General features: G+C 45.2%; 1 protein-coding gene across 5 annotated transcripts in view; it reads right to left on the minus strand.

Moving 5' to 3' along the window:
* The window catches only part of LARGE1 (LARGE xylosyl- and glucuronyltransferase 1), a 486,966-nt gene that overhangs the window by 231,673 nt on the left and 229,063 nt on the right, over nt 1-26,230 (minus strand). For all 5 annotated transcript variants that reach the window (XM_019728420.2, XM_019728419.2, XM_074326275.1 and 2 more), the window contains 2 exons: nt 23,957-24,039; nt 8,522-8,645 (listed from right to left, as the gene is read on the minus strand). In XM_019728420.2, the coding sequence (XP_019583979.1) occupies nt 8,522-8,645; nt 23,957-24,039 (207 nt within the window). The remainder of the gene's footprint in view (nt 1-8,521; nt 8,646-23,956; nt 24,040-26,230) is intronic.

Below are 26,230 nucleotides of genomic sequence, written 5' to 3' on the forward strand. Positions count from 1 at the left end.
TGATATGGACAACTTATCAGTAATTTTACCTGGACTGCAGGTGCCCTCCCCACCTCCCTTTTTTTTTAAGGAGGGCACAGCTCACTGTGGCCCATGTGGGGATTGAACCGGCAACCTTGGTGTTATCAACACCACACTCTAACCAATGAGCTAACTGGCCACCTGTAGGGGCCCCTTTTGATCTGCATGCATAAGATTCTTTTCAGCTCTTGAAAATTTTTCTTGTATTACATCATCTTTTGGATGGACCATCCAACATCTTGGCATTGAAATGCCTGGAGCCCCTAATATTTATTAATTTTTCACTACATTTCTATAGCTACTCCATCCCAGGACAAAAAAAAAAATGTATCTGATTTAAAACACAAGTGCTCTAACATTTTACTCCCCAAACCTAGCCTTTTATCCTTTTCAAAACATTAGGACGAAGACTTCTGTTCTCACTGCTACAATTTCCTAACCTCATCATAACTTGTACTTCACTCTGCCCATTACTTTCTCCAGACCCATGAAATACCTCTGGTCTTTCTTTTTGCTTTTGTTTGGTCCAGCTTACATTCCAAAATCTATCACTATAGCAAACATACCCTTGCATAACTTAAGTTATTTTTAAAGTCAAGTTCTGGAAGGGTAAGATTTGGGGTACAGAAACTACCCTGATGGCCTGAAGAACTAGATTTTAGCATCACTTCCCCCTGGGATTAGCAGTACTCTGCCAATTCCTACGGTAAAATCCTTAGTAGCAAAAGAAAGTACGTGCTGTTTCTATAGCATGGGATTCTTGAGAGGACATGATGAAATAAGGCACATGAAAGCATTTCCTTCTTTATCAAGGTGAATGAACCATGAATGAGAAGATCACAGCAATGAAAATGGGAGGGACCCATGCTCAAGATGGGGAAAAGATGGGTCAGGGGACACTTAACTGCTTTAAATGAGTTTAAGTCTCCGAGCTGAGACCAATTATAGCTCCTGGTGGGGCATGTCAGTTATGTATGTCTGGAACAACTGCTGTATTGTGAAGAACTTCAGAGAATGGTAGATAATATGAGACAGAGACAAAAGTGAGCACATTCCAAAAGGGAACTTGGAAACCATTTATGATATAGGACATGCCAGAAGATACATGTAAGTATCAAAGTAGGCTGTGAATATCGAACTGCCATTCAGGACATGGGGGAAGGAATGGGGATGATGAGGAGAGAACTCAGTAGATACGCCAGGTCTTCAAACACCTGGATGAGTCACTCTGTAGCCCAAAACACAGAACCCATGCACGTGTTAGGGGCCACTACTGGCCAGGTCTTGTCCTAAAAGCTGGGTATAGTGATAAAAGTTACAGGCCTTTACCTCCTGATTCTCAGTCTAGTGGGGAAGGCAGGTGAGTTAACAAATAATCATATGTACAATTGCATTTGGTCCTTATTAATGCTCAGGACCAATGGAGAGACTTGAAAAGATGAAGATTTCAGTACAGCACAAGGCGAATATGTCTAATAGCGTCTCTAAATATGGAACAAGGTCCGTCGGGAGGTAATAATCTCTTATCTCTGGAAGCATTCAAAAGCAGAAGATTAATGACCATTTATATAGAATATTAGAGAAGAAAGTGAAAGGTTATGCCGGACGAATGCCAAGTTCCTTCCTAATTAAGATTCTATGACTCTCAAAAGGGGACAGGGCCCATTCATTAGGACACTCCATTATATAAAGAAACATTTGCCAGTGTATAAATTGAATTGTAAAACTGACACAGATTCTTTTCTAATGCAAATTACAATTTCTGGCGGTTGTCTACAATTTTCCATGTCAAATATTTAAAAGACCAGTCTTCTAAATACAGGCAGGTATGTTTTCAAATGCACTTCATTTATCCATGTCAATTCTGTGATCCAGCCCTTGCTAACCGAGAGAGAAAAGTCTACTAAGAGGTCGGCTGGTCTTAAAAAAACCAGCCCTCATATTCACTAACCACATGGATAATACAGGAACCAGTAGAGCAATAAAGAAAATGGCAGAATGCTAACTTTTCCAGAGTTGGACATAATATTTAACCTCAGCTAGCCCTCCTGCATAATATGAGACCCAAAAGGAGAGAAGGAACGAGAGCATAAATCCATAAGCTGTTCTAGAAACACAACCCAAAATATGTACTCTCTTATGAGAGGTAAATAGTCACTTGCTCTTTTGTCGGAAGGAAAGAAAAGGTGCGTTGGTTGACACAGTGGGTTTAGAGAAGATTTAAGAGGTTAGTCACTGCCATCCTTGAATATACGACAGGGAAAGGGAAGGAAAGAGAATTTGTTGAGGGCCTACTACGTGTTAAGTACTGTGCTTTCCATTATAAGACCTCATTGACTGCATTTAGTCTTCACCAATAAAGGAGATCTATCCAGAGCTATCAATTTTGAAAAACAATTAAGCTCTGTGTGTTACTATCAGTATTACCATACTATTAGTGAAATTGCGCAAGGCAATTCTGAAGGCCACACAGAGCTTACCTTCCTTCTCATTCTTCTGCAGGGCACCTCACAGCAGATCACGCCCTCCCTGAGACGCGTCCCAGGTCTTCTGTCTTTCCTCCACAGGCCAAGTCTAACCGGACCTGCTCCAGCCCCACGGGGATCTTGGATCCCAGCACTTGAAGCTCAACCGTTGTCAAATGTGGCCCCTTGGAACTATACCCTGGGCCTGACAATCACAAAACCCAGACCCAATTTTGGGAAGAGGACTGTGTTGGAAAGAATCACCTGTGAGGTCTTGGGCGACGTGCTTAACCCTTCTGGGTTTCATTTGTTCATAAAACGCTATGTGTACTGGGTTCCCTTCCGAGACAGAGACTCTGATTTCATGGTACCATCAGGCCCTCTGAGCGGAAAATGTCCATCACTCAGAAAGCATATCTTCCCAGGACACAGACAGGGTAGTGAGTGTTCATCTAGCTCCCTTAGTGAGAAGGACAACGGGAGTTTGTCTCCCGAAGGACAGCAGGGTGCGGGGAGTTTGCCGTTAGCTAACGAGAGCCTCTGTAATACTCTATGGGGACCAGTACAAAGGCAATTGAGTATGAGCAGGAAGCCAATCTTTAGAGTCAACCATCAATATTTTCTGGAACCACAGTCTTGAATCCCACTTCATAATCTTCCAGATGTTGGTAACAAGCAAGCCTCAGGCGTAAGAGAAGAGGAGATAAATTAGGGCTCCCAGCTGGATAAGTGAATCATGAAACAGCCCCTCCCCGCTTCAGAACTCAGGAACATCCTCACCCCAACAGTCTCACAGGGGTGACTTTCTGGGCCAACCGGGGACAAGATCAGAAGGCTGACAGGCAATGGAGGGCCTCGTCAGAACCCTGGCATGAGATGGATTACTGATTTCAGGTAAACTGTCCAGAATAATGAGTTTCATTTAGAAAGCGAACCTTGGACGGGGGTCATTGGGCTGTCCCAAATTCAGCAGCAGCATTAGTGCGGTTCACATTTGTCCCCAGCAGGAAGCTCCATGCCCAGCAAGCCTTTAAATGGAGGGGTCATGTTTCACGCACATGTTCTCCATAAACAACCAAAGAACACCATCGAGAGCTTAGTAGACCCTTGTCTGGATACAACTACAGTATCTTAGCTTAAAAACAGGGCACAGAGAAGGAAATATAACATAGGAGAAAGACCATGGATTGTGGAGTCACATAGTTTTGGGTTTTAATTCTGGCTCTGCCATGCACTACATGTATGTGGGTTTTGGGTTACTTAACCTCCCTCATCCTCAGTTTCCTTATCTGTATAATGGGGATAATAATAAGACAAGCTCCATAGGACTGTTGTGAGCATTCCAGGAGAGAACCGCATGAACTAAAACAAAGTCTCTCATAAATAAAAGATGTTACACCACAGCCTGTGGGCTCCAAAGTCACTGAAAACAGGAATTTGGAGTTCGAGTGCCACTCAAGTGCGGTGGCAACTGCATTCCCCAGGGGCAGCAGCCCATGTGTCCCTCCTTTTCATATCTGTGTCCACTGAATTACACAATCCCATGTCTCCTACCATTTCACTCGTAAAGGAAAAAGTCAAACATCAGCCTTGCCATTCATTAGCTGCCTGAGCTTAGGCAAACACTCTCTAGCTCTGTGCTTCAATTTATACATTATCTGGGGGGTGGAGGTAATAACACTTCTCCCTCCACCCCACGAGGTTGTCGTGAGAAGTGAGTGACAGCCTGCTACCTTCTACAAAGCTCTATGCAAAAAATAAGTCCCCTTGTCCCCCCTCCTCTGATGGTGGGAGCTGCATGTCTGGCATGGAGTCTGCAGCGCAAAGATGGCCTCAGTCCTGGTGGCCTGTTGATACGGGGACTTGGAGGCTGGAAATGAACGAGCCGTGTCAACAAGAGGAAGGCCAAGGAGCATGTCACAGGCTGCAGAGCGATGCAGGCTGAGCGATCACTGTTTGCAAACCCGCACTAATTGGTCATTACGGAGAGATGCGCCTAGGTCCACCGCAAATTCCCACAGTTCGTTTAGAATCATGCACCGATCCCTCATAAATTTCCTTTTCCCTATTACTCCATTCTCTAGCACTAATAGATATAACAAAGGGCCCACAGGAGTACTTCTGAGAAATGTCATTCCCAACCGCTATACAAAGCGATTCTTCGGAGCTGTACTGGGGAAGGCCATCACGTGTGTCTGCTGAGGCTTCCGACGGACACGCTTCCCGAAAGCGACTGCGGAACCCAGCGCCCATCCTGTTCTCCCTCCTCCTCCAACGTCAACACACGAATGGATGGTGTTTTAGTGCGTTCTCCTCCTGGTGTACCTGTTATGGAAAACACTCACCTGTCCTGCTCTGGGGACTTGATGCCAGTGGAACAGATGGAGCTGCCTCATTTATGCCCCTGCTGGGTCACTGGCACAACAGGACTCAGGAGCGTGGGGGGCCCTGACAGTGATAAAGAAACCCCTTCCTGATGACTTTATTACTCTTGGGGAGCCAGCTCTGAGTTTACTGTGTACCATTCACTTTGCAAACATTTTCATAAACCGGCATCACACCAGGCACAAGGATATGAGGGTGAGGAAAACAGACATAATGCTGGCCCTTTGGGAGCTTCCTGTCTAGGGGAGAGACAGATGTTTACCAGCTCACCACACAAAGGCATAAAAGATTACACTCGGCAATGAGTTGACTGAAGAAATGGATGTAATCCTATGAGGACATATAACAAAGGACCCCCGACAAGATGATGAAGGCAGGGAAGGTTTCCCCGAGTACAAGCATATCTCAGAGATAACTGTGGGACCGGTTCCAGACCACAGCAATCAAACACGTATTGCCATCAAGCGAGTTGTAATATTTTTGCGGGGGGAGGGTCTTGCCTTCAGTTTGTAACGAAAAAAAACAACACATTTGTGAAGTGCAATAAAGTGAGGCACAATAAAAGGAGGGATGCCTGTCAATGCAGCTTACGTGAAAGAACTCGGAATTTATTAGCCATGGGGAGAAGGCAGGCTAGGGGACACAGTTTAACAGATAGAATGATCTGGGCAAAGGCCCCTGAGGGGAAGGGAAGGAGCAAAGCCAATGTGAAGGTCTAGTGAGTGAGCGATGGAGCAAGTGGTGTGAGATGGAGTCAGAGGAGGCAGGAGCCAGACTGTGGAGGAAGATGTGACTCAGTTTAAGGACCACTGACGGTTTTATGCAGAGGAAAGGGGACGGCATTGGTTGGGCTTGCTTTAGGGAAAGCTGATTCATGCCACTGACGGCGAATGGATCTGGGGGTGGAGAAGTGAGCAGAGCAGAAGAGAAGAGACTGGCATGGGAAAACACTGCATTGTGCTGGGGAAAGGTCGCAATGCTTCAACTAGGAGGCTGGTAGGGGAGATGGTGACAAGCCAGGATGTGGAATGGTCGGATGCAGGGTAAGCGAAAGGGCCCTATGTATCAAAGACGAACTCTTGGCTCTGGATGAGCAACAACGTAGGCAGACGGTGGTGCTACGAGCCAGGAGAGGTGACAGATCATGGTTTTGGAGTTGTGGGGCAGGGTTGCATGTAAATTATTACAGTTATGATCAATTATGGACAAACGATGTTTTATAAAAAACCTTCGTACTCATTGTCCTTACTGGATTCTAATCACAGCCTCCTGGGATACAGGACTGTGGGAGATAGGTTCTCATTGATGGGGAAATCAAAATGCAAGTGCTGGGGACCTGCAGGATGTAGTCAGTAGCAGATGTCAGGCTAGAGAACAGGACACTGGAGACAATATCCTTCAGAACACACCAGATTGTATTCCTTTTTTTAAATTCTTATTTCTTAAGCCACAGAGACTTCAATTCAAATGGATAAAAATCCAGTACATAAAATAATAAACAGCAGGTCCACCGAGATTAAAGGGGGCATGAGAGAATCAGAACACCAGTCTCTTTCTCCCACTCCCCTTTCCTCTAAGACCTCCTAGGGTCCCCAGGAGCAGGTTATAGCTAGCACTTTAGTGCCTTGCTCCCCGAGCCTCCCAACTGTCCCCAGATTTCCTCACAGGCCACACCAGAGCACGTTAATTTTAGCTCTGTTGCTTTGGCTGCACACGGGAGTGGCACATTTTCAAGCCCCTGCTATGTTTCAGGCACTGCCAGGCCTTCACGTGAGTTATCTCATGGGGTCACTTCCTTGGCGCCTGGCACTGCCCCACCCATTTGACACCTGATCGAGCCGGGGCTCAGAACCCAGATCAGATAGGTCTCCAGGGGCAAGCCAGGATATTAACTTGGGGCTTTTCCCGCCACTCTGTGTTTTCTTAAAAAGTAGAAGGTACGAGCTGGTAAAGGACAGGATTGTCAAAAGAAAAGAGTGGGGGGAAGCGGGAACAGAAGCATCCTTCTGTGCCAGATGCCGCCCTCCCCTCCCGTTGCTTTTCCCCACGGAGTCGTAGCTAAGACCCTGGGAGACAGAGTGGCTTGCTTTCACCTTAATTAGTGCGGCAATTTGCTAAATTTTGTTTTTCCCTTTTTAAGAGTGTTAATCAATTTTAGCTCAGAATAGACTGGAATGGCACACAAATTACCACGACAATCCCCAAATGCTAAATTCTGACTATCTCCATCAACCTCAAAGCCTGAAATATGGGAAAATCAGAAACTCTGGCCAGCATCTCTGTGATCTATTTAAAATGTTACGGCTCTGAAATGAAAAGATAATGGCTTTATGAGGTTTGGAACAAGCAATTTGCCAGAATCAGCCTCATGCCTAGGTGTTTAGTCCTCCTTCCCAAGGTGACTGGAGATAGAGCATCACGTATTTCTGCAAAGTTACATGTTCCTCTAATAACAGCAATTTGTTAAATCCACAGGCATTACAGGGTAACAACTATGCACCAGAAACACAGGAAAGGGTAACACGTGCCCCTTGCCCCCTCCCCCATTAAGATGGTTCTCAAGTAAAACAGTAGACAGACAAGTGAAGAGAAAATGTCGTCCTCCTTCCTGGGGAAATCAGGAAAGGTTCTCAGACAAGGTGGCAAAGCAGCTGAGTTCTGAAGGATGAGTAGGAATTGTGACAAGGTAGGTGGAAGGGCATGTCAGACAGAAGGAATAGCATAAGCAAACACTCCAACACAGGGGAGAAGGCCGAGAGGACCAGAAGTGGTTGCTCACAGCTAAGTAACAGAGTCAGCTTGCAGGAATGACAAGAGAGTCAAGAGCCAGCACGTGCGGGACTTCTTAATCAGACTGCGACTTTCAATCTTGAGGCAAGCAAAGTGGCATCACAGAAGGATTTTAACCAAAGGAGTGACATGACCAAATGGGTCTCATCTGGTTGAAACCCTCTGGCCCAAGATAGTCCTTAATACCGTGTTTCCCCGAAAGTAAGACCTAACGGGACAATTAGCCCTAGCATGTTTTTCAGGATGACATCCCCGGAACATACGCCCTCATGCGTCCTTTGGAGCAAACCTTAATATAAGACCCGGTCTTATTTTCGGGGAAACACGGTATTTATTCAGCACAGTCTTTTAAAACACATTGACATATATTCTCTCATTTAACCCTCTTCATGACCCCATGTGTTTGGCATTAAAATCACCATTTTTACTGGTGAGAACAGTCCCAGCAAAGGTATAGCTTATTTGCTTTGTCTTTATGACCAATAAATAACAATACATGAATTCACCCCAGGTCCACTGGACTCTGAGACCAGCATTCACCTCCCGGGGTAACAGAATTCTCTAGATAATAGTATCATAGACCTCTTTCGGGGAGGGAGGTACCAGGCCAACGGCCTCCAGATGCGACAGAAAGCCTTGGTAGCCAGAACTGCACAGACCATCGCACGTTCTGTGCTCAAGAACGGGTCACTTGCACGCTTTCAATACTAAAGTCAGATTCGGATTGAAATCCCCTGATGACGCCCTGGGCGCTTCCAGCTGGGAGCTGAGACTTCTGTCCTTGCTGAGGCCTACTGCACCACAAACCATAAAAGCTTCCAGCTCGAGACCAGGGAGGCTCCTCGTGCTTGTGTTTGTACCTTGAGCTCATCCGCATTGTAGAAGTCCACGCGCACGGCGGGCACCATCCAGGTCTGGAAGAGCGTGGCCAGGATCTGCTCTGCGATGGAGTCGGCAATGAGGTGAAAGTGCAGAGGGTTCCGCCTGTGGGACGTGAGAGGAAGGAGAGTCAGGAGGGACCGTTCGGCCTTAGAATGCCAGCCACGAAACACACTGCTACCAATTCGTAACATGTGGCCGGCTTCTAACAGCGATGGTGAAAGCAAATCAGGCATGTTACCCCATCAGTGCTTACTGGTGAGGGTGGCAGAGCTGAAAAGGAGAGGAGACATCTCACCCAACCTCAATATGTCATCGAGGTGACAACCAAGGACCAGAGACGACAAAATCGTTGGTGACATGCGATTCAAGCCAACCAGCACACGTGCTATTAAGACATCTGTGTTTCCAAAAATCTGAACTAGAACACGTGTAACAATTTGACCGACCATTTATTTCTATCCCCTAGAAACACAGCCATTAGTGCAGAAGCACATCAATAGAAGTGTTTAGACTGGCTGTAAGGCGCTGGCAAGACATTCCTCCCACAGCCCAGCACTAAGTTCTCTTTTTTGGCTTGTTCTTTTCCTGAAGAAAACCAGCCATCCAAGATGGAGTCACGTGGGGCTCCCATCAGCTTGCCCTCACTTGAATACGTTGATAGCCTTGATTCATTCCACCTCAGTCAACCAGCTCTTACTGAGGCAGCACCCCAAATACCAGCCAGCATTACACAAGGGCAAAGCTCCTGGATTCCAATGGAAATGGGTTCAAATCCCAGGGCTGGCATTTATGAGTGGGGACTTTGTGCATGTCGCATGTATCTCTGCACTACTTCCGTCTGTAAAATACTGAAGAAAACCTCATCATCGGGCTCTGCTGCTTAAATAAGTGCATATGTAATGCGTATTAGTAGTAGACATGGTTAGGGTATCAGTAAATAGCAGATATGCCTTCTGGAGAGACTACCAGGAACAAAGCAATCATTCAATTCAGAAGCGCTACTATCATAAATACTATTGTGCTAGAAAGAGAGAGAGAGAGAGAGAGAGAGAGAGAGAGAGAGAGAGAGAGAGAGAGAGAGAGAAAGAAAGAAAGAAAGAAAGAAAGAAAGAAAGAAAGAAAGAAAGAAAGAAAGAAAGAAATCATATAATACCATGAATGAGCTCCTCTGGGAAATCTACAGATGAGAATGTCCTGGTGCCCCTGACCTCAAGAAGCTCATCCTTTTTAGAGAGGCGATCCACAATTAAATGCTATAAACATGCAACAGAACGTATAACGTGACAGTGATGACAACAGAACACAAAGTTCTGTGGGAGTAAGGAAAAAGAAGGGCTAATTCTGACTGGGTCAGAAGCATGTGTAAGAGTTGGGGGAAGCCGTGCCCTAAAGGGCTTTGACAGGAGGTCATGGGCGAGAGGACACCATCTGAGGAGAATAACAAGAGCTTACGGCCAGAGCACAGGGTGTGCTAGGAACGCGGTGGGGAGAGGAAGTGGTTAGCAGAGACTCCTCCATGGTTGGAGTAGAGAAGGAGAGAGATGAGAGGCCATAGGAAGCAGTGCAACGACGCACAATTACACAATCTGGGCTTCATCGGCCAGGCATGGGGGGGCAACGTGACCTGTCTCTTAGCTCACAGCCTCCTGTGCCCTGTTCTAAGTTCCAGACATACAGACCGTCCCTCAGTTTCCCATGCCCCCATGCCCTCTTACTGCCTGGGTCTTCGCATGTTGTTTTCTCTGCAGTAGACCCTCTTGCACTTGCTCCTTCCATCAATATTACACTTAGCACATACAATCAGCCAGGCCATGAGCCGGATGCTGGGAACATGGTGGTGACTAAAGATACCCCATCCCCATTCTCACTGAGGTCATGGTCTTGCCTCTGCTCCCCCTCTTCCATCCTTCACCTTCCCCATTCAGCATCTGATTATCTCTTCCCAGTCTTCTGCTCTGAGGTCTGCCATCTCTCACTCCCAGAATCCTTCCCTGACTACTCACGGGTAGGTCAGGGCCCTTCCTAACAGACAGGCATCTCCGCACCATGTACCCATCCTTAGGTAGCAATCACCTGTGTACGTGTCTACATCCCCACCTGACTGTGAGCCCAGAGAAGTACAGTATCATCCCAATAATGGTCACCTCCATGATCCAGCTCAGGGTCTGGAATGCAATAGGAGTTGAATAAATGAATTGAAGGGATAGATACGTGATGGGTAGGAGAAGATAAGGGGACTATAGGAGGACAAATCATTTAAGAGATTAAACCGTGTGGGGGTGAAATGAGGATCAGTGAAGGCACTCCAGGGAACAGCAACAAGGAAGCTAAATCTGGGGGGATTTCTGGAGAACAGCTCTTAGATATAAGGGGAAACTGGACAGGAAAAAGCAGAAGGTGACAGAGAGTCCTGGGTTGGTTGTAATGTCTTCATAACGGGTGATATAAGAAGACACATTGGAGGAAGGTGACTTGGGCATTGGGTGACCAAGTTTAAGGTGGGCGTGGCAAGGCCAAGTGGAGCCGGATGGATGAGCCTGGACCTGAAGAAAGTTATTATCCAAGGCCAACTTGCTATACACATAACAGGCAAACAAGGGTAATACATTAAATACATGAATTGAAGAAGCAATTAGCACTGCAGAATTTCTCCATGGGACCATTGTGTGGACACTGCAAATTCCGCCATTAAATGATCTATATATCCAAGGGGAAGAGCATGCCTGAGTGACGCTTGGTGGCCTGTGGAGGTGATGATGTGCTTGTTTATTGGCCAGTGACTTACCTGAAGGCTAAGTCAGAAGCAGCTTGTCAAAATCACGAAGACAGATGGTCCATTTTAGACCTCATTGTAGGGACACCCACTCTCCTCTCCCGAGCCACAAGAGAGTCTTATGTATCAAGGATGGATAAAGGTAAGCCTGTATCATTGTCAACTGGCACTTTTATCCACAATAGAGGGATGGCATAACTTTATACATGGGGGGACAATACCAAACAGATCAAGCTGCTTTTATCTGCTCTAACACATCATGCTTTCCACACATCTGTGTGTTTGCTCGTGCTGTTCCTTCTCGTGGCATATTCTCCCCCTTCTTGTTGGTCCTGTGAGTTCCTGTTCACCCTTCAAACTCCCCTTTGTAAGTCACCTCCTCTGAAGAACCTTCTTGGAGCCCATCCTTGCTGCGTTCCTGATAACTCAGCACCTCCTATGAAAAGCAAGTCTACCACTTACAGTGAGGCGCTGATACACATTCAAAGACCTGGCTCCTTGGCTCTACTGTGAGACACCCGAGGAGAGGAACCATCTTCTCATCTCCATCCCCAGTGCCCAACAGAGGGGCTGGCACATAATGGGTGTTCAGCAAACACTGGGCAATAGGAAAAGAAAGCCAGTGCCCCTCCTTCTGTGTCACCGTTAACGTCACCATAAGAAGGTAAAAACAGCTGATGGGACCCTCCACGTCAATGGTTCCGAGCTGGAGCTCTGCTCCAGAATGTCTGAGGTGGAACCCTGGCTGCATCAACTCCTAACTGAGTGACCCTGAGCAAGTTACTGCATCTCTCTGGGCCTCAGTGTCTTGATCTTCCAAACAGGAACAATAATGGTAAGTAAGCAATATTGCATTGGGTAATTGTGAGGATTAAGTGATGAGATATATATATATATATATATATATATATGGTACTTATTAAAGTGCCTGGTGTGTGGTAAGATTTCAATACGTGTTAACTGTTGATATAGTCTAAATGTTTGTGGTCCCCCCTTCCCCAAATCCCTATATAGAATGCTAACCCCTAAGGTGATTGTATCAGGACGCGGGGCCTTTGGGAGGTGATTAGGTCATTAGAGCAGAGTCTTTCTGGGGGATCAGTGCCCTTATACCAAAGCTCCAGAGAGCTCCCTTCCTCCTTCCATCATGTGAGGACACAGGGAAGTCAGCAGTCTGTAACCAGGAAGCAGCCCCCCCCACCCCCCCAGAACCTGACCGTGCTGCTGCCATGACCTTGGACTTCCAGCCTCCAGAACCGTGAGAAATAAATTCCTGTTGTTCAGAAGCCACTTAGTCTGTGATATTTTGTTATACCAGCCCCAACGGATGAAGACAACTATTATCAACATTAACTTATGAAAGTGTTATTTTCTCTAGGCTTTTGCATCATTTTTCAAATAAAAGATTTCAATTAGTTCCACCATCCACAGACAAAAAGAAAAAAAATGAGTTGAACGATCAAACATCCAACAAAGAGCTATCAGGCAGAAAATACACGTAAGGCATAGCAGGGACCTATGCAATGAACGAGCTCAGAGTCCTTTCTTCTGGCAGCTGTCAATCTGGCAGAGACAAAGAGAGACTACAACTAACTACATAAATGTTAGAACAGGGGTCTTCCAGGACACTGGGCTGCCACACACAATTGCGAAGTTCAAGAATGGCACCCGTCCCAAGGAGCCATTTGAATACACTGACACAGATAACAAAGTGAACAACCTGTACTACCGTACAGGATGCCTCTGCAAGAAGGAGCACAGAAGCTACAGGAAGGTGAAGGCAGAAGAGACTTCTCACTAATGGAGACTCCAGGAAATTCGCACGGACTATGTGCCAATTAAACTGAACCTTTGGATGGGGAAGGATGGAGGATGGAGAAGGGCATTCTGCAGGATAGAAGAGCCTACGGAAAGGAACAGAGCATGTCTGTGAAAGAACAATAATCTTATTTAGATGGCTGATACGATGACACTCAGATGGATACCTACAGCATGCCAGGAATAGGGAGGGTGAAAAGGGAGAGAGAGAGGCAGTCTTAATGGCAGGTGGGGGTCAGAGGATGCGTCACTTACTTCCTAAGAACTGTGAATTTCATTCTCTAAGAGAAAGAGCCAGACAAGGGTTGGGAGACCTGGCAGTCAGTACATCAAAGGTGTAATTCAGGAGATTAATGAGGTTACAGAGCAGAAGATGCACCAGCGTGGGGCAAGAGAAACAGACTCTTAGAGGAGGACTCTGAAAGCATCCCTGCGAGGCTCTCCCCTCCCACGATCTTCCTCTGGTCTATTTCAAGTATCTCACTAGACGGGAAGGTAAATCGAGAAGGACACTTAGCTCATCTTTAAGGCAAAACTACGTGTTTGCACTGTCAAAGGTGTCAGTGTACCTCAGAAGCCTCCCTCATTAGAAGACTGAAAATGCATCACCAGAGGACACACAGGGCTCCCAGCCCAGGTGACCACGGAGGCCCTGGCAGTTTGCTGATGCCGACTCAGCAATCAAATGTGAGAAGCAGCAGTGGCTCGGATCTCATTCTCGGAGCTGGAAAGCCTGGAGGGGCCCTGCTAATGCTTCACCTTTGGTACCACCATGAGAAGGTGGGTCCTGTCCACTGCATCTCTTAGTGACCATGGGGAAAGCATCTGAAAACACTGCCCAGATCACTTTTCTGAGAGTCTCCATGGAAACCAGAATGTTTCCCTTGTGTTTTCACTTGTAAATCCAACTGCCAACCAGATGGTCCCACCTTCACATCCTGTAGACTCCTGAGAATCAAGACAGCACCAAGACACCCTCCTAACACACCAGGTCACCAATTATTTAGGGAGTGTTTAGCACCCATTTCTTCTTAAGAACATAAGCTCCATGGGAACAGAGTGTCTGTCATTTCACTGGTGTATCCGAACTCCTGAAACAACGCCTGGCATATTGAGTGGGGGCACATGTTGTCCTCTTTTGTCCCCTCACACATGTCTGTCTTCTGGAATTCTCTGCCAGGGCCAGAGGTACACCATTCACCACACCTCACAAGCCAGAAATGGGAGCATCACGTGGGCTCCTTCCCCACGCATGCCCCCCCCCCATCAATCCCAAGCCCTTTAGAGACAGTTTAGCCTAATGGTGAGAAGCCAGGTCTCTGAAGCCAAACCATCTGGCTTCTTCTTATCTTGGTTCTATCACAAACTAACGATGTGACCTTGACAAGCTTCTTAGTCAGTGTGCCTCCGCTTATGTGTCTATACAATGGTGTTCATCATAACAGCTCCTACCTCATGGTGATTGTGGGATTAAAATATGTGAAGCGTTTAGAACAGTGACTTGCAGGCAGTAAGGACTAATACATGTCGGCTGTCATTGCCCCATCTGACCCTCTGTGATATCGCATGTATATATTCACCCCTTCTCTCCCTGGCTCTGGGCTTGATCCCTCCTACCTTCCATCCTGTAAACCCTATGCTCCCTTTACAGTCCTCTGCTCATCTCACAGTGTATCAGCTCCAGCCTCCTGCATGGACGCTAGATGCTCTCACCCTGTCCCCCTCTCCAGGCTCATGTCTTCCTGCCCTCTCCTTGAACCCTGCACTCCAGCCATTCTCCGTCCCAGGCCTGCATACAACCCGCTGCTGTTCCTGCTTCAGAAATAAACTCAGGTGCCACCTCCTCAGGGAGGCCCTCCATGGCCACTCCACCCCCAGTGCCTCGCTCCCTCCCCCATCACTCCCAGCCCCACTACCCCATGTGGTTTCTTCCCAAGAGTCTTTAGTATCAGAAATCTCCATAGTCATCTGCAGGTCTGTCTCCTACTCTCCACTAGAATGTGAGCTGTCTAGGGTGGGGTTTCTCTAGTGTCACAAAGTACCTATTCCCTTGTTCACTCTCTCCAACCCCAGTGCTTAGAAAGTGCCTGAGTCACTTCCAGGGAGTAGCCCTGTCCTCCAGGGGGCTTGTGTTCATGCCGTGACCTCCTGGCCCACCTACACACTGCTGCCTCGCTCGCTAACTGCTTCTAGCCTTCTGTTCTCAATTTAGATGTGATAGTTCCGAGGAAGTCATCCCACTGGGTCAGATGCCCTCCTTAGCGCCTCCCACTGAATTCAAGGCTCAAAACTCAGATTTCTGCAATAATCTGATGACTATTTACATCTCTATTCCCCACGAGATAATCTTGGCACCAGGAGCTGCATTTTGTTAATAATCTTATCCTCAGATTTTAATAGTTCCTTGTAGATATAACCATCCAATAATTGTTTATGGAAAGAATGAATAAATGGACAAATGAATAATTACCAAAGAGATTCAAATGCCCTCACAGTTTGACACAATTACCTGGAGGTTAGGTATAAAGACACTTAGAAGAAAATATAGGAGTGAATCTTTTAGTATTGGGTTAGGCAATAGTTTCTTAGCTATGACATCAAAAGCACAAATAACAACAACAAAATAGGTAAACTGGTCTTCATCAAAATTAAAAGCACTTGTGCTTCAAAGAACACCATCAAGAAACTGAGCAAGATAATCCCAGAATGCAAGAAAATACCTGCAAAGCCTGTATCTAATAACATGCTTTAACCATAACCTATAAAGATCTTTTACAACTCAAACACGGCAAAGACAAGAAAGCGGATTAGACACTGAGCAAAAATTTGAAGAGTCACTTCTTAAAGATAAACACAAATTACAAATGGCAAATAAGCACAGGAAAAGATGCCAACAGCATTGCTCACTAGAAAATGCCAGTGAAAACCATGAGACAGGACGTCACATCCCTGAAATGACTAAAGAAAAAGAGACAATAACAAGTGCTGGTGAGGATGTGGAGATACTGGAACCCCCACTTGTTTCTTGTGGAATTGTAAAAGGACTATAGATGCTTTGGAAAATAGTTTGGCATTTCCTCAAAAAAAATCAACATAGAGTTACTACTGTTGAGTTATTCCACTCCTTGTTATGCACAAAAATTATCTGAACACATATGTACACACAAAATCTTGTACAAAAACCTTCATAGTGGCATTATTCAAAAGAGTCAAGAAGTGGAAACAATCCAAATGGCCACCATCAACTGACGAATGGATGAACAAAATGTGGTGCACCCACACATTGGAATATTACTGGGCAATGAAAAGGAATTACGTATTGACAGATGCTACAATACGGATGAACCTTGAAAATATTGTGCTACGTGAAAACCAGTCATCAAAGACGAAATAGGCTATAACTCCATTTCTATGACATGTCCAGAATAAGCAAATCCATGGAGACAGAGAGTAGATTAGCGGTTGCCAGGGGGTGGAGGAAGGGGGAAACGGGGAATTTGTTTGAGGAGATGAAACGGTCTACTATTAGATAATGGTGGCTGCACAACTCTGAATACACTAAAACCCAACCAACTGTACACTTTTAAACAGTAAATGTTATGGTTTGTGAATTACATCCCAACACTCCTCATCTGCCTGAGGCAGGGGTGACAATCTGACCTATGACTCTGGGAGAGGGAATTGGACCTGGTCTGCTCAGTGGTCTCCGGGTGTCTTTCTTAGGGAACTGTGTCACAGTAAATGGTTTGCCTATGGGACGAAGGCCGGCAATTGTGCAGGTTGGCCTCTCACCAGAAGGTAAACCCAATTCACAGGGACAAAAACAGAGTCTGGTTGGGCCTGCATTGAAAGAACACCCCAGAATTCAGGACGAATAGCAACAACAGTGACATTGCATTCTCCACGTGTGTCTTCTGAGGCTTATTCTGCATTTGGTTCCAAACTAAAAAAGGTAAGAAATTGTTTTAATGATGGGCCCTACAAATTCCAAAACCAGCCAAAGGCTGTGATTCCCCATCCTATTCTCTTTTGTTCAGAGGGAGATTAGCAAGAGTTTGACAGATATTAAGGATGTATGTACACCAAAGTGAGCTTCATCCACTAAAGATAGTAAGAACTCATGCACAAGAACCAGAAAGGGATCCATTTACTCCATATACAATTCAACACTATTTAATTTTACATCCGTACAACACCTAAATGAGTCTTTTACACCTGTCATCAGTTATCGACGTATTTTGGGAGCACGGCTTTATACCCATGAGAACAGGGTTCTTCTGCCTGTACTGACTAGCTTGGGTCCACCTCTTAATATACAATGGGTCCCACAAAGCCTGCCTGGGTTCGAACACACAGACACTACCGCAGGCATCGGGCCTGTTCTACAGACAGACAAGACCACGCTTTTACAACATAGAAGGAAGCAAGTGCATGCCTTCTCCTCAGCAGAGCCTGCAGACTTTGCTCGTAATGAGCAATGTTCCTGCTGCCTCTGGCTGCCTTAACTGCTCCCCTGTTTCAGGTTGGGATGCAATAAATATGGTAATGCAGAGGCAAAGATGATTAAACCTCAGCGTTCTCCTTGCTTTCCCTTCCTTATTTTGCCTGGAATGTACCACAGCCCCTCCAAGGCAATGCGGGGTCTGTTTTTATTAAAATATACAGGGACATCTGAGCTGAAATAATCCTTCATTATTAAGTTTGGAATGGAATTGCAATTTTTGAAAAAGAAAGAGGCTGTGACAGCAACTTGAATGCTCATTGAATCTGTTACTCTCAGAGATTGGATAGAACTCATTACAGAAACACCCAGTCGCCAGAATGAGGGTTTTCCAGTGTGAGTTCTTGGTTAGAGGGAGGACGGCAGGCCTTGGTAATGTGGGAAGATTCAAGGACAAGTTAGTATCATGTCAGAAGAGCTCTCCACTGGAGGAGAACAGAGCAACTTTCCAGAAAAATTAAAAAAAACCTCCCGGTGTGGTAAAAAGCAGCATAGATTCTAGGGTTTGCAGAGCCAGGACTGGAATCCTGTGACCTCGAACAAGCTATTTAACCTCTGCAAGTCTCAGTTACCTCATCCATTTGTTGGGATAATAGCATCTACCGTGCCAGGTTCACATGAAGGTAAAATACAATGGCCTGTGTGACGCTTAGCATCTGACCTACAGAAATTAGTCCTCTTTGGTTTCACACATACGTACATGACTAAATAGAATAGCTCTCTCACCTGTTCAAAGATATGACCTGTCCATATTTTCTTTTTTTCAGCTTTACTGAGGTATAACTGACAAATATTGTACTTATTTAATGTGAACGTTAAATATATCATAAACATTCCAGGTGACGTTTTCATGTGTGTACAGTTATGAAACAGTCACCATAGTCAAGTTAATTAACATACGCACCCTCTCTTCTGGTTACCATTTTGTTTTGTTTTTCCATGCTATCTTCTTAAGTCTTACTGGAATACTAATATTCAGGCCTTGAAAACCTCTGTTTATTTTATACTCAGCACCCCAAAATACATACCTGGGAGGATGAAGATAATGATGGAGACTCACAATGATACCACTGTCAACATGGTCGCCCCAAATGATGACCAAAAAGAAAAGAATAACGATACTCAAAATGGTAACTTTTTTTTCTGGTTAAGAGCTCAGACTCTGAAGCTAGGTGGACCGGGTTCAAACCCGGCCCTGCCCATCGTCTCTATGTGACCTTCGGCCTTGACTGAATGTCTTGATCCTCAGTGGCATCATCTGTAAAATGGGGATAATTACAGCACCCACCTCAAGATGGCACATGAGCAGGAAATGCGGCAATATCTGAAAAACGCTCAGAACAGAGCCCCATGCAGAGTGAGAACTCCATTCCTATTTGTTAAATAAATAAAATGCATACATGTTTCACATAGATCATGGCTTTTGATATTCTAAACAGGGCTCTATGACAGGTTGGGGAGCAAGTTGAAGCTCCAAAAGATACAGTGCTGGGCTGGGTTCACCCAGCTCATACGTGGCAAGATCGGATCATGACCTAATACGTATCCTAGAGTCTTTAATTCACCTCCTAAGTTCCTCCCTTCACAATCTGGAAACTGTTTCTATAATAAGTTTAAGCCTGAATAAGCAATAAGACAATTACAGGCAGCTACCAGTCACAAATATGCTGTTTTATCCTCCATGGTCTTCAGGGTCACAAGTGAAGTTAGAAACAAAAGCAACCCAGCTACTTGATATGCAAAGTGAGGGAAATCACCCAGCTTCTTCCTGCCAACACGGCTGGAGAGTGTGAGAGTAAGTAAATCATTCTAGAAAACAAATATTACATTTTTACAAGCTGGCCCACCTTCCTGCCCAGGAGGTAAACACTTAAGTTACTAAATAAATATTTTCTTTCTCTGCTCACTAAAAGCTCAGTTTCCTGGACGAACAAATCTATTTCCCACTTTATTTGTAGTTGGGATTGGAATTGCGGGTATTCTCCAAATTTTCCTTAAACATCTTTCCATCTAGGCGACAAAGACACATATCATGCTGTCTTCTATCAGATAAGCCTTCGCTCACATATAGTTTGTATTTATATTTTTCATCTACTTTTTCCTTCACCATATAGGCTGCATAATGAGATGACCAAAAATAGGTGTATGAGAAAACAAAAACAAGATCATCGTCAACCACAACAGGCAAAAATTTCATTTTTAATGTATTTTCTGCTAGTCTTTCACCTCCCTGTATTTTCACTATATGTGTAGCTATATGCACGCAATGCTTGCACGTATATGTTTATATAGTGGAATGACATTATGCATATGTTTTTGAATTGTCACTTATTTTGTATCATAAAATATAATTTGTCTACATACTTTTTAAAAATCCACCAAAGACATGGTTGACTGTGAGAGATGCTCCATTTATTTAGTCTTATTGTTTTTAAGTGTTATTTAAATTTTTATGATTTTCAGTAATATTTCACCAAAGCCGTTCTGTAGTTAGGATTATCTTTTTAAGACTGAGCCCATCATGTAATCATATAGGGTCATGGCCTTGGGCATAATATTATGACATTTCTTTCCAAAAGGTCATAGCAATTTTCAGAGCGGGCATCGGAATACATGAGTGTCTGTATCACTCTTTCACGATCTTTCAAAATATAGTGTGCCCACTGTCACTGGCATAACTGCAGAAGTAAAATTGATTTCACGTAACAAAGCAAGCCTTAAATGAACATTTGCTGAAAACCTTGTCTTGAAAATAAATCTAATTACTGTAATTCATAGTGAAAGCCAAAAGAAGCATCTTGTACCTCTATTACATTACTATTAACATTAGGAAGGTACTTCATTTGTCAAAGTATTTTATAATCATGTGTTAGCTTATCCCCATAATGTGCTTTGGAAGCAATGAAGCCATTTATAGCTGGACTTTCTGAGCTGAAAATCCTTCACCAGTCCTGTTATCTTGACATCTAAACTCATTATCACCAGCCTATCAATTCACAGAATCATTTTCATTTGGAGAGTTTCATGGATGGGAGAAACGTAAGTGGTTATTTGGTCCAAAAAGACCAAGCAGTCACTGATGGGGGGTGCAGACTTTTCATAACACGGAGGAAGAATGTGCTTTCTTCCCAAATCCCTATGCCTCCATGCAAGTGGGGCAAGCCATCATCGGCTAATGATAAAGCTGCTGCTATTTTTAAATTTAGCATCTTTGTGGGGCACTGTCACTGTAGGAGTAAAAGTTTATACTCAACAGGATTCATACATTTTCAACAACTATTGGAATTATTTGATTTGTAGCTAAACCAACAGCAATAATATTTACACCCAACAACGACACCAGAAGTTTTTATGACCATAAAATTTTCCATAATGGAGAAATAGGGTAATTGATCGTCTGTAATCACGCAAATACTCTTCTCTAAAAAGTGGGCTTTTTTTTTTTTTTTTCAATTGGAGAGGGTCCGACTCATCTAATTCCATGCTTAGCCTATGAAATGCCTGGTTTCTATTGCCAGTTGAAGGCTGCAGGACCACAGGGAGTCTCAGAAACTGCACAGGACGTATGGTGCTGTGAAAAGGGCGTCTTCCCTCAAGTCAGAAGATGTGGCCACTCTTTATTTGGCATTGCCACTTCCTCTGGAGATGTGGAACTGAAATCAGAAGCCAACTGGACAGAGCTCTGAGGAGGCACTAAGAGCCCCCATCCCTGATAGTATTGGGATTATTGGTTGCTCACTCCTCCCAATCCCCTTCCCCACACCAGGGGGGCAGTGACTCTGATGTTTTGCTAACCCACTAGCTGACTGCAGGCACACAAGGGGACGCAGCAAAAGAACCACCCAGGAGGACGCAGTACAAATAGCCAAGCTAATAAATAAGTGTTATTTTCAATGACATAAGTTGTGGGGTGAATTCGTTTGCAGCAAAAACTAACAGATATAAGAACTAACAAAAGTCTAAATAGTTAAAATGACCTGCTGAAGGTCATTCAGCAACATAGTGGGATGAATGTGAAAGGGAACTAGGTCTGAGCCAGGTATATTAGTTAACTAGTTGATTAAGTATATCTTTAGGTTATTGATTAATGAAGTCCCCCAGAGTCATGTGTTAAACAAGTAAACATCTATGCATAGATACATAATGCATAATACATAATGCATGTTAAGTAAGCACTTTGCTAAGAAACTGGGACCACAGAAAAATAAGGCAAGGTTTCTGTTCCCCTGAAGTCCCACGTTCTACCTCAGAAAACATAACATAGATATAAAGAAAATACACTGCAATAAATCTAATGATAGAAGATGCACAGGGTATTACAGGCTGGTAGAAGTGGAGCCCCAACCCAGACAGACAGGAACAGGCGGGCTTCCTGTCAGAAATGCTGCCTATGCAAAGTCTTAAAGGATAAGAGGAGTTTGCCCAACTGGAGTGGGAAGAGGAGGACAGAGGGCAGAAGTGGGCAGACAGAGCAGCATGACGATAGACAGCATGCAGGGTACACTTTGGAGAGAGAGGGCTACAAGCAGGTCAGTTTTGCCAGAGCATGAAGTATCCGCAAGTAAGGAGAGAGAAAACACTGCTGAAAATGACACTGGGCCCCAGATGGGAAAGAGATTCAATTCTCTCCCCTCAACAAGAAGCCAATGAAAGGTTTTAAGAAATCAGATTTGCCTGTCCAAAATGTAATTTTGGCATTCCAGAGGATAAATCTGGGGAGACGGGAAGGAAAAGTGCAGGTGAGAAACTATGACACACCAGTCACAGTGGAGATGGAGAGGAAAGGGTGGATTTGAAAAACATGTTCCAGAAAAAGTGTTGAGGCACTGCTAGTAGATGGGTTGGTCGGGGGACTCAACCAAAGATGAATCCCCATTTCTTGCAGGGTTGGTAGGTCCTGGGTGTCCACCATTTCTGCCATCTCTGTTGATGCCACTAAGAACTGGATTCGGGTATCCAACTTTACACTGATCTCTGTTCCGTTGAAATTGGAGCTTTTCATGACTGTTCCTACTGCTGAGAACCTTCTGGATCCTGACTTGGTCATCTGATCCATTTCCATACTGTTGGCTACAGCTTTGGATAAGCTTCATGCAAACTCGTAGTAAGAAAGTCACTGAGAAGACAGATGGTCCATTTAGCCCCCAGTGTCGAGACAACCATGCTCATCTCCCGAGCCACAAGAGAGTCTTATGTATCGAGAATGGATAAAGGTAAGCCTGTATCATTGTCAACTTGCATTTTTTATCCAGAACAGGGCCAAGGACACTGGCCGGAACTGGAGATTCAATTCTGGATATCCCCTAACTATGCCAACATATCAATCAAAATAGTGATGGCAATGGACAAAAAGTCCACGAAAAAGTAGAAGCAAACAGCAGGAATCGAACAGGGAAAAACAATGATGTGGGACAGGCAGTATCACTTCCAGGTGGAAGAGGAATCTATACTTTGTATGACTGTTTCCATGGGGATCCACTAGGAACCATGGATATCACCTACAAGTTAGGAAAATTCAGTTTCATGTAAGGCAGGCGTTCCTAATGGTGAAAAACACCCAGCGGCAGGCCAGCTGCATTAGAATAGTGTAAGCAACTTGCTGTAGTTTGCTGGGGCTACCTAACAAAATACCACAGACCAGACAGAAAATACCACAGACTGGGGGACTTAAGCAATAGAAACTTATTTCTCACAGTTCTGGAGGCTGGAAGCCCAAGATCCAGGTGTCCGCAGGACTGGTTTGTTCTGAGGCTTCTTCTCCTGGCTTAGAGAAGGCCATCTTCTCCGTATGTCTTCCCATGGTCTCCCTTCTGTGTGAGTCTCTGTCCTAATCGCTCCTTACAAGGACACCAGTCATCTGGATTAGGGACCCCACTATTGACGTCATGTAACTTAATCGCCTCTTTAAAGAACCTATCTCCAAATTCAGTCACATTTTGAGGGACTGGGGGTTAGGGTGCCAAGAGACAAAGTTTAGGGGGGACACAATGCAGCCCATAACCCAACCTGTCGACAGGGATGTGTGAGCAGAAAGGTCTGATGCCTGTCAGGTAAGGGAAGCCGATGAAGAAACTGAGGCATCAAACTTGGGGGGTCCTTGAAGGTCTCTTCAGGCCTAAGAGCTGCAATTCTACATATCGTGACACAGTACTTACGTGTTGCTGCTAAACATCACCAACACAATAATCTCCCCAAGATTTCAACAGAAATTACATTTGGTGACACCTGATGAGAAAAGGTGCTCTGATTTAACCCTTCCCCGCGGAAACGCCAGCAGGCGGTCACACGCACAAGCCGGCCGAGGACAGCAGTCACGCTTACCTGTGAAACAGGACAGACTTCACCAAGGTGACGACATCCCGGCTGGCGTTATATCCGGCACAGACAATAGCAACGTGGATTGTCTGGGAAGCAAACAACAACAGGGTGAGCAGTTAGACAGATGGAAGAGGGGCTTCCTGGCGCTTCCGACCACATGAAAAAGAAAAAAGGCCCTTATTTCTTGTTGGGATCATTAGAAAACAAAGGGCACAGGCTGCAGCTATGCAAAATAACTCCAGACAGTTTTATTAAGGTCTTTTTAATTGGTTTATGGAGCTATCATCATTTGGAAACCATTAAGGCTCTTTTCAATTACATTTTGGGGACCAGAGATACGGCGGTGGTTCACATAGGCAAATAGTGAGTCCCCTGCCCCCAAGCTAGGAGACAGTGACATCTGGAAACAAGAGAGAAGAAAGCAACACGCCCTGAAAGGATGAACTGGCAATCAGGGATCTCAGATGGAGAAGGGATGGCTTTTCACAAGGTGTCTCAGGATGGAGTCAACCGGGTAACACAGTAAAGGGTCCAATACACACCTATGGGCCACAGCTGGGATGACACTCAAAAAACTGAAGCCTGGCAGAATTGACGGGTCAGGTCATCTAAGTAGTCAAAAGCTTGGGCCCCAGGCATGAATGAATGAACCCTGGCTCCATCCTTCAACCCAGAGTGACTCTGGGAAAGTTCCAGTGTCAGATGACTCGTTGTGACACAAAGGTCATAAGACACATCCTGAAGGCCGGCCTGGATACGTGAGGAAACACAGGCTTAGAGAGGTCGGGGTCAAATTCTGAACAGATTCTGAAGCCTGCTGGTACATCAGAAACATGCAAAAGATTTAAAAAATATTCCCATGTGTCCCATCCCTATTTCAGACCAATTCACCCACAAGCTCTGATACCCAGAATCTTAAAACACTCCGCTGGAGGCACTGGTTCTCAACAGGGGGTAAGTGACTCCCTGTCTCCCCCACAACATTTTGACAGTGTCTGGAGTCATTTTTGGTTGTCACCTCTGGGGGTGCGCAGGGCACTGGCATCCAGTGGGTAGAGGCCAGAGATGGTCCTCCACATCCTACAGAGCACAGGGCAGCCCCACAACCAAGAATTATCCTGCCCGAAAGGTCATAATTGCTGCCGTCAGAAACCCTGCTTGTAGGGAGATGAAAGGGGGGTGGGAAAACCTCAGATCCCATGGAGAACCAATGTTACGTTCTCTCAGTCTTATTTATGCATGTGTTCATTTCTCCACCTGTAAACTGATGTCTCCGAAAGATCCAGGATGAATGACTGTAATATGGATGGAACTGTCACCATTTAAATCATGAAGAACAGGAAATGAATAGGAAAAAAATGCCTGCACGCGAGAGACATAACCAGGAAGGGGACCAGAATGGGGGGAAAGCACATTAAATCAGGCTCTTTGGAATCACAAATATTTAAACACGAGGCCTTGGAGATATCAAACTTTGTCTTGGCGTCAGGGTTCAGGGACTTTTAAAAATGGGCCCATTAAGCATAAGCACAGGCATGCACATTCTCAAACATTTTACATAATTTTCCAATCTCTTTCGTTTCATCCAATACACCTGCCACCATGAATAAATTCATCATGTAGAGTGCTGCCTGCTACCCAGGAGAGCAGAAAATCGGAGTGTTGTGAATATGCTTTTGGGAGAGTTCCAGGCAGACCACAATTTTGTGGGGACAGAGGAGAACGACAGGAGGGGGGCAGGGGTTGGGGGTAGGAATGGGGAGCGTAGGGGGCAGGGATGAACGGTCCTTGGAGAACAGAAATGGTCTCACCATGGTAACTTTCGATTCTGAAGCTATGAAGTCTAGGTTTTCAAGTTTCTGAATGTGGTGGCTTACAGATGGCCACAGCACCTTGGACACTCCCCCCATCAAAGGGAAGGACGGGTCTTAACATCAGACTGTGACCACTGGCCTGCTCATCAAGCCTTCCTCCCTATGCTTATAGATGCCATGCTTGCCTTACTGGCCACAAAGCCTGGATGGATGGGGGATGATGTTCTTATTTGTTCCTCTGGATTCTCTCTCTACCTTCTACAACATGCTCTGTGCCGAGAGGCTGACCTTTATAGACTGAATTTCTGGGTTCCCATTACTTCTGCTTTCTGGTTGAGTTTGGTCAACAGGAGGCCCCAGGGGGCACCTTGAGGGCAGGAGGAAGGAGAGGTCAAGACCCACTCCCCCCATTCTTGTCAGGGACTCTCTCCTACACTTCCAGTTCTTGCTGGCTTCCATAAGG

Source organism: Rhinolophus sinicus, linkage group LG02, assembly GCF_036562045.2.
Source record: "Rhinolophus sinicus isolate RSC01 linkage group LG02, ASM3656204v1, whole genome shotgun sequence".
In the NCBI taxonomy this organism is placed as follows: domain Eukaryota; kingdom Metazoa; phylum Chordata; class Mammalia; order Chiroptera; family Rhinolophidae; genus Rhinolophus; species Rhinolophus sinicus.